The following is a 14,805-nucleotide window of genomic DNA, read 5'->3' on the forward strand; positions in this document are numbered from 1 at the left end:
TCGACCCAAATTCCTATCAAACATCTCCCCAATTCAGACTTTATTTTTAGCAAACTGCTTCCATATGCTCTAGCTAGCTCCTTCACATTCCAGTGCATAAACTGGGAATAAAACAATATTTAGACAACTAACACCCGTCTGAGAGGAGGATAGAAGAGATTTAGGATGCTGTGACCTCAGCAAGCTCTTAAAGCTCTTAAAGCTATTCATTCTAAATGGTTGCATTTGTAACCGACCTCAGAGAGTTGGGCTGCATCCCAAGGGCCAGGCCCATAGGGCTCTGGTCAAAAGTAGTGCACTATGTAGTGAATAGGGTGCCTTTTAGGAATCACCTTTAGAGACATGCAACGTATATGTGACACACCTCTTTTCGGACCAACACTGGGTTATTATATGTGGGACACAGCGAAACCAGTTCCTAAATGAATGAATGCACACACACACTCTGTTGCACAAAGCTCACTCTGACCAAACAGGAGTGTTCTGTGTCTCCTCAAGCACAAGAGTATTTTATATATCTACAAACTGCCCTCCTCACTCACACTACAAGAACAACAATGTAGGACATACCTAAGCTCCGGAGAAGATTCTCCAAAAACACTAAAGTCACTCTAATAAAATACTATTTGGGACCAAAGTTCTTCACAGCAAAATAAAAAGTACAACATTAGATCAGAAACATTGCTATTACAGTATAGGCACATACAGTACTTGGCATTTACAGTGCAACTGTTTGCGGGTCAATTGCATTGAAATGAACAGTGACTTGTGAAAGTTTTGAACCTCACATCTTACCCTATCAACCTCACATTTTACCCTATCAACCTCACATTATACCCTATCAACCTCACATTTGTAGGGTGACATTTAGAAATCTAATAAAAAATATATTTTGCCAAAACAGCGTAGTTACAAAATACACACTTTCAGGATTTTGATGGTGACTCTGCATGCGTCGCATATATACACTGTTAACTTTAAAGTTCAATCATCACTTCCTTCATACCTATTTCAGACCTTTGAATCTATATATGGACACTGAGGTCAGGGACATAATGTCTACGACAGCCTGTGACTCAGCTAGTCCAGCAAATCTGAGCTCATGTATTTTCTGGACAGTAAAGTCTGTCCCAATTGGTACCCTACTACCTATGTAGTGCACTTCTTAAGTAGTGCACTGTGTTAGGAATCGGGGGCTATTTGGAACGCAACCTCTATCACAGGCATCCATTACAGACCTGACAGTCTGGTGTAATGTCAAACTTTGGCTGTTCATTGTCACGTTGTCACTGAGGGTGTGTGGGTGTGATGTCATGAAATCATGGAGCAGCCGTTAATCAGTGTGATGAATGAGTTGGCGTTAAATGCAAAGGAAACATTGCATCAGCTATGGGCTGGCATTGTAGGCTACAATCCAGGAACTAAGGACATGCCTTTCTGACAAGGTCATTATAAATCTTGTAATTTAACCACAGGAGGCTGGTGAGGGTAGGACGGCTCATAATAATTGGAACTTGGAAACTGTGTTTGATACCATTCCATTAACACTGTTTCAGCCATTACTATGAGCCGTTCTTCCCAGTTAAGGGTGCCACCAGCTGCCTATGCATTTAATGTCTACTTAACCTCATGGAAATTTAATTTAACCTGATACTGCAGTGGGCTAAATCAGGGTCACACAGTGTTTCTTGGTAGTTTCAAAAAAATCTACTTTGAAACAAAAGTATACACCTCACACACTTTATGGGTTTAAAAAAAGAAGACACCTGTACCATGTCAGATATAGAGTTCACATGTATTCTAATTTGAGTTTGCATCCCAATATTACATCACAGAAGACTGAAATAACAAAATTGTTTGACATAGAAACACCAGATTTTAGGCAACGTTTTAAAAGTAATTTGTATTAATGTATGTTTTAACATTCCACCCATGAGGCCACTTGTTCATTTTACTGCAGGAAAGGGCTACTGTCTTTTTTTGGCATGTCTGTAATTTCAATGATCCCAACAGACAGAGTTATTGAGAGTTCCCTGAGGTGTGATACCCTTTCAGGAATGCAGATGCCATTCTCCCCGCTCTGTCCCTCCCTGATGAAAAAGTATTGAGAGAGAGAGACTTCACCGTTAAAAGGTTTTAGAAAATGTTCTGAACAATGAAGATACGTCACTGCCGTGTATAAGGCCACACAGAGAGAGAGAGACACACAGACAGAGAGAGAGAGAGAGAGACACACACAGACAGAGAGAGAGAGAGAGAGAGAGAAATCCTTCACCTGACAGCCTGTCAAAAACACTCCCGTCCAGAAATAACAGAGGCCTATTCGTTCTCTCATGCCACAGCATTTCAGAGATAAAGAAGTGGATGGACTGTATATGGGCTTGTGAAAGTGAACTAGCAATGTTCGTCCATTAGTCCATGTATACTGTTGGGTTGTGTATTTCATAAAGAAGGATAAGTCCTCTGTGTCTCCATTCAGACCTGTGTAAGAACAACTACCTCTCAAAAGTCAAACATGTAAACTCTACCATCCACAAGTAAACCTTAAAATCAACTAGTCATCTTTATCTTCAGATGAAAAGACAAAGACAGCACGGAGGGTTAGACTATTAGACTCTAGAGAATACAGCCATGGCTTGTGAACTCAAAAACAGGACAACGTTTCAAACAACAGCCTGTTTCTGAGAAAGACAGACTGTGTGTGTTCCCTGGCCCACTGAATCACCTCCTAACACTGAAACAATGCTGGACTTTGTCTCCTACTGGTCTGAGATGACCGGAATAATTAGCCTCAGTAGCCCTAGTATCACTCAACTCAAAGACTCCAGTGTTTGGGTCAGAACAATGACTTACCCCCAGGTTAGGTTATCAAACAGGCTTCCAAATCAATGATAGCCCTTTGACATTTATTCAACCCTTTGAGATTTGTAAAGACTAGTCATGTGACCAACCATACCTGGCCTGACTATGGGGCCTATAACTATAATTCTATCAAACTAAGTTAACAGGAGTTTGTGATAAGTGAAAAATATTATTTTAGACCGCACGTTTGGATTGTGTTATAAAGCATTTTCAGACACTGGCTAGAATAGCGTCGATCCCCTTCTGTATTTCTAACAGATTTTTTGACAGCCACAGGCACTTAAACCCCTTTGCCAGCGGGTATTTGTGGTCCCCCATTGGCTCGACACTGCCTAGATTACATCCATTGTTGATAGATTGTTTTATGTAATGTATTTTACTAGTTACTAGACAAGTTGGGTCTTAATACCTGTGCTACCTTCCATTTTTAGCTTCTTTTCCAACTCTAATATCTGTCTTTCGACCTATTTCTGCCACACACTGATAATCCCCCCCCCCGGTCTTGCCCATCTTCCCCATTATCCCCTGTGCATTTATACCTGTGTTCTTTGTTTGTCTGTTCCCAGTTCATTTTGTTTCGTCAAGCCTACCAGCGTTTTCACCTCTGCTCCTGTCTCTGGGTTGTTCCTGTTTCCATTTGGTTGTTTCCATTTCTATCTCAGTGTGCCCTCATCTTCAAGCTTCAGCCCTCCTCCTTCCCCTCAGACTGCTCTAAAATAGCGTACCTAATCACGCTGATGTCCGGGAGGGCGCTCGCCTGGGCTACAGCTGTATGGGAGCAACAGCTGGCCACATGCGTCAGTCTGTGTGAGTTCATGGATGTCACGACTTCTGCCGAAGTCGTTGTCTCTCCTTGTTCGGGCGGTGCTCTGCGTTCGACGTCACCGGTCTTCTAGCCATCATTGATCCATTTTTCATTTTCCATGGGTTTTGTCTTGTCTTCCCACACACCTGTTTTCAATCCGATTCATTACCTGTTGTGTATTTAACCCTCTGTTTCCCCTCATGTCTTTGTCAGAGATTGTTTTATTGTCACTGTTGTTATTTTGTTGTGTTGGTGCGCGATGTGTCCTCGTACCCATGGTATTTCATGTCTGTACCTTTTAAGTGTTATGGAGCATGTTCTGTTGACATTTATTAAAAGACTCCATTTACACTTCATTTTGACTCTCCTGCGCCTGACTTCCCTGCCACCTATACACATGACGCTGACAATGGGAGAATTAAAGAAGGTGTTTGATGCCCCATTCTCCATGAGAGAGGCTGCCTGGAAGCTACTCCGGATTCGGCAGGACTTCCACAGTGTGGCAGACTATGCGGTGGATCTCCGCACGTTGGCAGCTGAGTGCCTGGAACCAGGAAGTGCTGTTGGACATGTTGCTACACTGAGTCTTGGAGGAGGTCAAGGATGAGCTTGCAGCCCGGGAATTACCGATAGGTCTTGATTCTCTCATCGCCTTGACCATCAGGATCGATGGGCAACTAGTGGAACGACGGAGGGAGGAGATTTGATTTCGCTCGCCCGTCCAAGGATTCCACCTCGCCTCCGAGGCATCCCGGAAGTCCCCGATGGCACCGTTGCCGAGAGAACCTGAGGCTACCCGATGTCCACCGAGAGTCGCCAAAGACGTCTGAGTCACCGTTTCCCGAGCCTATGCAAATAGGCAGAGCTAGGTCTGTCTCCAGCGGAATGGCTATACAGGCTCAACACGAAGAGCTGCCTGTATTGCAGGACTCGTAGTCCTTTTGTGTCCTCTTGTCCGCTAAAAAACCAGGCTCACCGGTAGGAGCGAATACTCTGGTGGGCTTTTCTGCTTCCCTTATTTGCACTCCATTTCATGCCATTCTGCTGTGGGGAAACAAGTTGAAATCTCTCCCGGTCCTCATTGACTCTGGACACTACCCTGGCTTTTTGGATGCTACCCTGGCTTCCGAGCTGGATATACCCACTCAGCCCCTCTCCATTCCCATTGACGTTAGAGCGCTGGACTCTATAGGCCGGGTCACACACAATACCACTCCCATCAACCTACGGGTGTCAGGGAACCACAGCGAGACTATTACATTTCTGCTCATTAAGTCTCCTCAGATTCTTGTGGTATTGGGATTCTCCTGGATCCAGTGACATAATCCTCTCATTAACTGGTCTACTGGTGCCATCATGGGCTGGAGCCCGTTCTGCCATGTCCAATGCCGGAAGTCAGCGCAACCTGCCCCGGGATGTCTTCCTGTGGGCTCGGACGTTACCCTGGATCTTTCCTTAGCACCACTCTGCCCCGGGGATGACTGTACTCGCTGTTGGGACCGGAGACCAAGGCTATGGAGACCTAGATTGGGGACTCCCTAGCTGCTGGATTGATCCGTCCTTCTTCCTTTCTCGCTGGCGCAGGGTTCTTCTTTGTGGAGAAGGACAAGACCCTCTGCCCGTGCATCGACTACCAGGGACTGAATGACATAAGGGTGAAGAACCGCTACCCACTACCACTCATCATCTCGGCCTTAGAGCAGCTCCAGGGGGCCACCGTGTTTTCCTAGCTGGACCTACAGAACACCTATCATCTGGTGCGGATACGGGAGGGGGATGAGTGGAAGACCGCCTTCAACACATCCAGTGGCCACTACAAGTATTTGGTCATTCCATTTGGCCTTACCAACACCCCTGCTGTGTTCCAGGCTCTGGTAAATTATGTTCTTCTCTACATGTTGAACCGGTTCGTCTTTGCCTACATTGATGACATCGTCCTCTTCTCCCACTCCCCCAAGAACATGTGCTCCATGTCCGACAGGTTCTTCAATGCTTCCTGGAGAATCAGCTGTTTGTAAAGGCAGAGAAGTGCGAGTTCCATCGCTCCACCATTCCCTTTTTGGGTTACATCATCTCTGCTGGGAGAGTCCAGATGGATCCTGGGAAGGTGAGAGCAGTGGTGGATTGGCCCCAGCCTACGTCCAGGGTGCAGCTGCAACGTATCCTGGGGTTCTCCGACTTTTATCACCGCTTGATCCAGGGTAACACCACCCTAGCTTCCCCGCTGTCAGTACTCACCTCTCCCAAGGTTCTGTTCATGTGGTCCCCTGCTGCTGACCAGGCATTCCGGGACCTCAAACACTGCTTCACCACTGCTCCCATCTTAGTTCATCCTGACCCTTCCCGTCAGTTCGTGGTGGAGGCCGATGTTTCTGATGTAGGAGTGGGGGCGGTCCTGTTCCAGTGTTCTGACCTGGATCATAAGCTACATCCCTGTGCCTTCTTCTCCCACCGCCTCAATGCCATGGAGAAGAACTATGCTGTGGGGAATCGGGAGCTTCTCGATGGTGTTGGAGGAATGGAGTCACTGGCTAGAGGGGGCGGAACATCCGCTCATTGTATGGACCGACCACACCGCCAAGCACCTCAACTCCAGGCAAGCTAGATGGACCCTGCTGTTCACACTGTTCGACTTCTCCCTCTCATACCGGCCGAGATCCAAGAATGTCAAGCCAGATGCAGTGTCTTGCCGCCCTAATCCCACGGCTATTACCCTGGAGCCCGAGGCCATCCTTCCCACCTCATGCCTGACGACGGCACTCAGCTGGGGTGTAGGGAAGCAGGTCCGGGAGGCTCAGCATTTCCAGCCGAACCCCGGGGGGTTCTACTCCTCCAGACTTGCCTGCCACCGGGGCCCCCGTCGGACCCTGGCTTTTGTGTGACAATGCTTTTGGTGGCCTACCATGGTCCCTGACATCTCTGCATTTGTCGCTGCTTGCACAGTTTGTGCACAAAACAAGACTCCACGGCAAGCTCCGGCTGGTCTCCAACCTCTGCCTGTCCCTCACCGTCCCTGGTCTCACATCTCCCTGGACTTTGTCATGGGTCTTCCCCCATCTGATGGAACACCGCCATCCTGACTGTGGTGGATTGGTTTTCCTAAGCCGCCAACTTCATTCCTCTCCACAAATTACCCTCTGCAAAATTTGACGGCCCCTCTCATGGAGCAGCACGTCTTCCAGATCCATGGACTACCAGTTGACATGGTTTTTGACCGGGGTCCTCAGTTCTTGTCCCGGTTCTGGAAGGCGTTCTGCACCCTCATTTGGTCATCGGCCAGCCTGTCCTCCAGGTTCCACCCCCAGTCCAACAGCCAGTCGGAGCGAGCCAACTAAGACCTAGAGACTACTCTGCACTGCCTGATCTCTGCCAACCCCACCACCTGGAACCAGCAGATTGTGTGGGTCAAATACACCCGCAACACCCTTCCCTGCTCTGCCACGGGCCTATCACCTTTTGAGTGTTCACTGGGGTATCAGCCCCCACTGATAGAAGAAGAGGTCGGCATACCTTCTGCCCAGATGTTTGTTTGCCGCTGTCGTCGTACCTGGAGGAGAGCCCAAGACCACCTCCAGGTGTCAACGACAATCGGATCGCCACCGGACCCCGGCTCCCCGGTATCATCTCGGGCAGAAGGTATGGCTGTCCACCCGGGATCTGCCCCTCCAGGTGGTATCCCGCGAACTTTCCCCCCAGTTTATCAGCCCGTTTCCCATCTCCAAAGTCATTAGCCCCTCTGCTGTTTGTCTTTTATTGCCCCATACCTTTCATATATATCCTACCTTTCATGTACCCAGAGTTAAACCCATGTCTCACAGCCCTTTGTCTCCTGTTTCCAGTGCTGGGTCCCCACCAGGGACATCCTGGACCTAGGCCTCATCGCGGATTTCCAAAGCCAACACCCCGGTTAACCAGGTATGCGCCCAGGTAGGACACCAGGTGGCACCCCTAGAGACTGGGGCGGGGGGCAGGGGGGGGGGGGTACTGTCACACCCTGATCTGTTTCACCTGTCTTTGTGATTGTCTCCACCCCCCTCCAGGTGTCGCCCATCTTCCCCATTATCCCCAGTGTATTTATTCCTTTGTTCTCTGTTTGACTGTTGCCAGTTTGTTTTGTTTCGTCAAGCCTACCAGCGTTTTTCCCTCTGCTCCTGTCTCTCGATTGTTCCGGTTTCCTAGTTTCCCTGGTGTTGACCATTCTGCCTGCCCTGACCCTGACCCTGAGCCTGCCTGCCATCCTGTACCTTTGCCCCACCTATCTGGATTACTGACCTCTGCGTGCCCTTGGCCCATCTTTTGCCTGCCCCTGTTCGATTAATAAACTGTTGTTTCTTCGATATTGTCTGCATCTGGCTCTCACCTGAAACGTGATAATTTCTGGGATTTGTTTTTTATTATTTTGACTGTGAGACATGAGACATCCTTTAACAGGTGCTGTTAGTATGACTGTATGCCTGCTTTCTTTGATTTACAGGATATACTGTGCACGACTAGGCAGAAATGTGGGGCCCTGGGGATCATACAATAGGATTATGCTGATAATACTATAATAGCAAGAACATAACCCTACACTTTCTATGTACCGATGGAATTCCTTTACGTTTCGAACATCTGGTCATATAGTCACAAAGAGTCTCATATTAGAAGTGCTGATGTAGGATCAGTTTAGCCTTTTAGATCATAATGAATAAAGATTACATGGACAGGGGGAATCTGATCCTAGATCAGCATTGCTTAGACGCTTTATGAACGCTGGCCCTGACCCTTAGTGATGTCTTAATACTTGCATTCCCAAACCCTTTGTTATTTCCATCCATCATTATCAGTGTCATCTTTGCCTTGAGGAAGAAACGCCCTGGTAAAATGAGAGCCAAATCCTCCTGACCGAGTTTCATTAAAGATTCACTTGAATTTGCATTGTCCCCTGAGCTAACATTCCATTCCATTGCTTTGCTGGCTAGACTCCCCTGGGCTAGACTGACATACCCAGTACTATTTAATGAAGTTGCTCAGTTGTGCACTGGGGCCTCCCACTCCTCCTTCTTTTCTGGTTAGAGACAGTTTGCGCTGTCCTGCGAAGGGAGTAGTACACAGCGTTGCATGAGATCAGTCTCTTGGCAATTTCTCGCATGGAATAGCCTTCATTTCTCAGAAGAATAGACTGACGAGTTTCAGAAGAAAGTGCTTTGTTTCTGGCCATTTTGAGCCTGTAATCGAACCCACAAATTCTGATGCTCCAGATACTCAACTAGTCTAAATAAGGCCAGATTTATTGCTTCTTTAATTAGCACAACAGTTTTCAGCTCTGCTAACATAATTGAAAAAGGATTTTCTGGGGGCCTCCCGGGTGGCGCAGTGGTTAAGGGCGCTGTACTGTTGTAACCGGCCGCGACCGGGAGGTCCGTGGGGCGACGCACAATTGGCCTAGCATCGTCCGGGTTAGGGAGGGCTTGGTCGGTAGGGGTGTCCTTGTCTCATCGCGCACCAGCGACTCCTGTGGCAGGCCAGGCGCAGTGCGCGCTAACCAAGGTTGCCAGGTGCACGGTGTTTCCTCTGACACATGGTTGCGGCTGGCTTCCGGGTTGGATGCGCGCTGTGTTAAGAAGCAGTGCGGCTTGGTTGGGTTGTGTATCGCATGACTTTCAACCTTCGTCTCTCCAGAGCCCGTACGGGAGTTGTAGCGATGAGACAAGATACTAGCTACTACAACAATTGGATACCATGAATTGGGGAGAAAAAGGGGTAAAAAAAAATTAAAAAGAGGTTTTTCTAATGATCAATTAGCCTTTTAAAATTATAAACTTGGATTAGCTAACACAACGTGCTATTGGAACACAGATATTCCAGCTACAATAGTCATTTACAACATTAACACTGTCTACAATGTATTTCTGATCATTTTGATGTTATTTTAATGGACAAAAAAATGTTGCTTTTCTTTCAAAACCAAGGACATTTCTAAGTGACCCTTTGAACAGTAATGTATATGGGGGATTGGAAGTGATGCAGACAATAATATTGATGGAAGATCCAATCTAAGTGCAATATTTAAAAAATAATAATAATAACAATAAAAAAAGTCATCTTTAGCCATTGTATATTTTTTCAATTTATCAGGGGGTGCTGCATCACCCTTAGCACCCCTTCTCCCACGGCAATGTCTGCAACATGGGTGTGCAGTCAGATATACAAGCCCTAGATTCTGAACTTGAACGATTCAGCTCAGGGAGCTTGAAAATTCCCTAAGTTATCTGAGCAGGACAATGAAAGGTGAAATGACATTGCGTTCCAAATGTCACCCTATTCCCTATGTAGTGCACTTCTTTTTTTTGTAGTGCCCTATATAGTGAATAGGGTGCCATTTGGGACATTGCCACAGTGAAAGGAGCAGGGTCACGATGCCTGGTGAGGGGTTGGAGTGGACAAAGGATGAGTGTCAGGTTATTGTGAAGCCACGATTTGGTTCACGGACCAGCTATAATCAAAGGGACCCACAAAGACATAGCTGCTCAACAGTTTCATTATTGAGATGATTGGAATTTCTGGGCCACTGCTATAGTACTAGTGATCTGGCTTCTACTGCAGTAGCACTACAGCAATTTAATTTTGAGTTGATACAGTACATGGGTCTATAAACAATGACCCAGTAGTGCAACTCACTTAACTGACAACACCCCTTATGTAGGATCTTAATTTGAGCCACTTTGACTACAACAGGAAAATAATCTTGCAGCAACAGGAAATGTGAATTATTATGTGGATTATAATTCATGAACATTTTTGTAGGGGTTGATACATTCTTCGTAAGGGAAAATCAAGTCTGAAATTTCTAAGGGGAAATTACACACCCCAGACGCCTTTGAAAACCTCAAATACACTACAAGTTTTACATTTCCTGCATTGCATGAACGTTCTTCTGCAACAGGGTGATCCAATTAAGATCCTACATCTGTAGTTTTAATACAGTTCATGCTCAAATAGCTCGGAAGATTTAGGGAATTTTCTAGCTGTATGAGGTAAATCGTTTAAGTTCAGAATCTTGAGTTTGTATACAGTGCCTTGCGAAAGTATTCGGCCCCCTTGAACTTTGCGACCTTTTGCCACATTTCAGGCTTCAAACATAAAGATATAAAACTGTATTTTTTTGTGAAGAATCAACAAGTGGGACACAATCATGAAGTGGAACGACATTTATTGGATATTTCAAACTTTTTTAACAAATCAAAAACTGAAAAATTGGGCGTGCAAAATTATTCAGCCCCCTTAAGTTAATACTTTGTAGCACCACCTTTTGCTGCGATTACAGCTGTAAGTCGCTTGGGTTATGTCTCTATCAGTTTTGCACATCGAGAGACTGAAATTTTTTCCCATTCCTCCTTGCACAACAGCTCGAGCTCAGTGAGGTTGGATGGAGAGCATTTGTGAACAGCAGTTTTCAGTTCTTTCCACAGATTCTCGATTGGATTCAGGTCTGGACTTTGACTTGGCCATTCTAACACCTGGATATGTTTATTTTTGAACCATTCCATTGTAGATTTTGCTTTATGTTTTGGGTCATTGTCTTGTTGGAAGACAAATCTCCGTCCCAGTCTCAGGTCTTTTGCAGACTCCATCAGGTTTTCTTCCAGAATGGTCCTGTATTTGGCTCCATCCATCTTCCCATCAATTTTAACCATCTTCCCTGTCCCTGCTGAAGAAAAGCAGGCCCCAAACATGATGCTTCCACCACCATGTTTGACAGTGGGGATGGTGTGGTCAGGGTGATGAGCTGTGTTGCTTTTACGCCAAACATAACGTTTTGCATTGTTGCCAAAAAGTTCAATTTTGGTTTCATCTGACCAGAGCACCTTCTTCCACATGTTTGGTGTGTCTCCCAGGTGGCTTGTGGAAAACTTTAAATGACACTTTTTATGGATATCTTTAAGAAATGGCTTTCTTCTTGTCACTCTTCCATAAAGGCCAGATTTGTGCAATATACGACTGATTGTTGTCCTATGGCCGGTTTCTCCCATCTCACGCCCATTTTTTCAGTTTCTGATTTGTTAAAAAAGTTTGAAATATCCAATAAATGTCGTTCCACTTCATGATTGTGTCCCACTTGTTGTTGATTCTTCACAAAAAAATACAGTTTTATATATTTATGTTTGAAGCCTGAAATGTGGCAAAAGGTCGCAAAGTTCAAGGGGGCCGAATACTTTCGCATGGCACTGTATATGACTCCACCCTCATCTCACAGTAAGGGTGCTGAGGGTGCTGCAGCAGCCCCTGATAAACACAAATGAAAAATAGAGTACCATTCAGAAGTTTGTGCACAAAATGACCAGTTCAAAAGTTGAGCAAAATTTCGAGATAAATACTTTTTTGTGTGTATGGACAATTTTGGGAAATATGGGACCAACACTTTACATGTTGTGTATATATTTTTATTCTGTGTATATATTACTTTATACAGTATATATATATTTTTCTTTATGAAATTATATTACTCCTTATGGGGGTCAGTGGCCTGCCATACTCCCTCTGTCCCCATGCAACTCCTTCCCTCTCTCCCATCCTCTTGGGTAGGATAGCACAACCTTTCGATGTCTCTCTCCCTCCCTTTGTTCTGGGGTAAGATAGCACACTTCTTCCCTCACTCTTTCTCTTTTTCATTATCTTTCTCTCCCTCCTTCTTTCTCTCTCTGTAGACAGGATATTACGGCCACAGGGCCTCCCTTTACCTCAGCATGGTTGCCAGCTGACAGGGTCTTGTTACAGCGTTCGCATTTCAGGCAGAACCGGTGCCAGTTTTTCCCCAGCGAGCTCACCTTCTCAGCTGCAGGACAGAGAGAGAGAGTTTGTTTACAAAGACTCAAATGACTACAAAACATAAACAATGGCATAGGCATAATACAGTCTTAGAATGTGGGTTATCAGTTGGGTTATGAATACCTTATAATTTGGGTAGGACAGTTGAACTAAGCTCATTAAGCATTTATAGGTTTTATTCTTCAAAAACATTGTTTGCAAATTATTTGTCTATTGCTGTTAGCTGTAATTATATCTCATTTTTGGGACATTATACAGAGGATCTCCTCTATGCTGTTTCACAAGGTAGGCTATTACCAACACAGACATTGTACTCTCCCCTCCCTGAAATGTTATTGAACATTTCGTCCTCTCTCCCTCTGTCTATTATGGGTCGCCACACTCCAGGACAAGGGTTCAATGTGCAGCCAATAAACCTATAGTAAAAGGTGCATTTCAGCTCAGTTTGACTTCAAGTTCAAAACCGTATCTTACAATATTCTCCATATTTTGCAATCAAAAAAATGTCTGGAAGAGACAAGAGCGATAACAACCAAGAGCTGAAGCCTCCTTCCTAATTATCAAGTTCCACCAAGTGGTTTTACTGGTGTAACCAAAGTAACCTTGCCCATTTGCTATGTTAAAGTAAATGAACATGTCAAGTATTAATTAATCCTAGTTAAATGTTTAGGAATAATCAGCCAACATTCCAGAGATGCTGGGAAAGAAGGTATATGCAACCACCAAACTTCATATTTCCCATGTGAAAATAGTCCCAGCAGTGAAGATGCTGAAAGACCCATAGCCTGCATTTAAAAAGGTAACATATATATAATTATAATTATGATAATTTTTTTTCTTCATAATAATAAATGATCTTCTAATGATAATAAAGACTTCCCGGTTCTGTGCGAGAAGCTACTTGTCAGTAGGCTAAGCGAATACGATGTCACCAGCAGGGACAACTTGGCGTTCATGCAGCGGCAGTCCCCCATCAATCCACAGGTCTCCTCTTAAAAAGGCATTTGCAAGACCTACAGAGTTTGGATTCTACCCTGGCCGTGAACCCACTCTCCGAGGGGTGTCTCGGGAGAGTTGGGATATGCAAGAAATACATTTCCATTTCACAAATGCGTATTAATACACACGTGTACATGTGTGAAATAGGGCAAATATAAGCATCCACCAACTTATTGTTATATTGTATTATATTCTATTGTATTGCATTAATTAGTATTATTTTCTGTTCTATTCATATGAGCACACAATTGTCACTACAATAAACATTTTAATTTTCAGCGTCCACCAAATTATTATTTTAATTATTATATTGTATTCTATTTTATTGTATTTTATTATATTATGTTATATCTGCACACAATTGTCACTACAATAACCATTTAAATTTTCAGTGTCAGTTAATTTTCCTTTAGTTAGGCCTATGCTAAATCATTATAATTATTAATCAAAATAAACAATCCAAGTTCTTTGATCATCTTCAATATTTACATTCCTTGGCATTTGCTGTGGCTAGAGGTTTACAAAAATGATTCCTTACCAAAAAACACATCATTTGTGCATCTGGGGCACCTCGAGGTCATTCTTCAGCAATTCTTTGTCCAGCTGACGATCAACCCGAACTTCAAATTGCCTTCAAATTCTATCTGCGGCGCTGGCAGAACGATGCAGTGCCGATCGCGCATTCAACTGTGACGTCGGCGCTCCGCCTCCAAAAGGGAGGTATGGAGTTGAGTGACGTTGCTCCTAGATGCTGATCTTGGGTCAGTTTTGAATTTTCCCAAATGATTGTTAATGTTCAGATTGCGGGGGGAGCTGATCTAAGTTCTGTACATAGGGGAAACTTCACCCCCGAGCAATGGGAGCTATAGCCTATCGTGCCATCTCATTGAACACACCCACTCGTTATTTAGGAAAGCTATGGTACCCTACAATATGAAAGGGATAGTTCACCCAAATTACAAAATTAAACATTGACTGCTTACAAGGTAAGGAAACCAATGTATGACAGCAATCCATGCTTTGGTTTAGTTTCCCTGGCAGTGTTACCACATGCAAACATTTGAGCATTTCTGGTTCAAATTCCATTCAAGTCACGGGATCAATATTAGCACATCATGTTCAAACATCTATTTTTGTTTTTATATTGAACTTTTATTTAACTAGGCAAGTCAGTTAAGGACAAATTCTTATTTACAATGACGTCCTACCCAGGCCAAACCTGGATGACTCTGGGCCAATTGTGCGCCGCCCTATGGGACTCCCAATCACGGCCGGATGTGATACAACCTGGACTCAAACCAGGGGCTGCAGTGACGCCTCCTGCACTGAGA

At 44.8% G+C, this 14,805-nt stretch overlaps 1 protein-coding gene across 2 annotated transcripts in view; it reads right to left on the reverse strand.

Moving 5' to 3' along the window:
* Positions 1-14,138, reverse strand: part of LOC135512215 (cysteine-rich protein 2-like) — a 29,361-nt gene extending 15,223 nt beyond the window's left edge. For both annotated transcript variants that reach the window (XM_064933992.1, XM_064933991.1), the window contains exons 1-2: positions 14,013-14,138; positions 12,388-12,482 (exon numbers count right to left, since the gene is read on the reverse strand). In XM_064933992.1, the coding sequence (XP_064790064.1) occupies positions 12,388-12,482; positions 14,013-14,055 (138 nt within the window). In that variant the 5' untranslated portion in view covers positions 14,056-14,138. The remainder of the gene's footprint in view (positions 1-12,387; positions 12,483-14,012) is intronic.
* Positions 14,139-14,805: the final 667 nt, after the last annotated feature.

This window comes from Oncorhynchus masou, chromosome 24 (assembly GCF_036934945.1).
Source record: "Oncorhynchus masou masou isolate Uvic2021 chromosome 24, UVic_Omas_1.1, whole genome shotgun sequence".
In the NCBI taxonomy this organism is placed as follows: domain Eukaryota; kingdom Metazoa; phylum Chordata; class Actinopteri; order Salmoniformes; family Salmonidae; genus Oncorhynchus; species Oncorhynchus masou.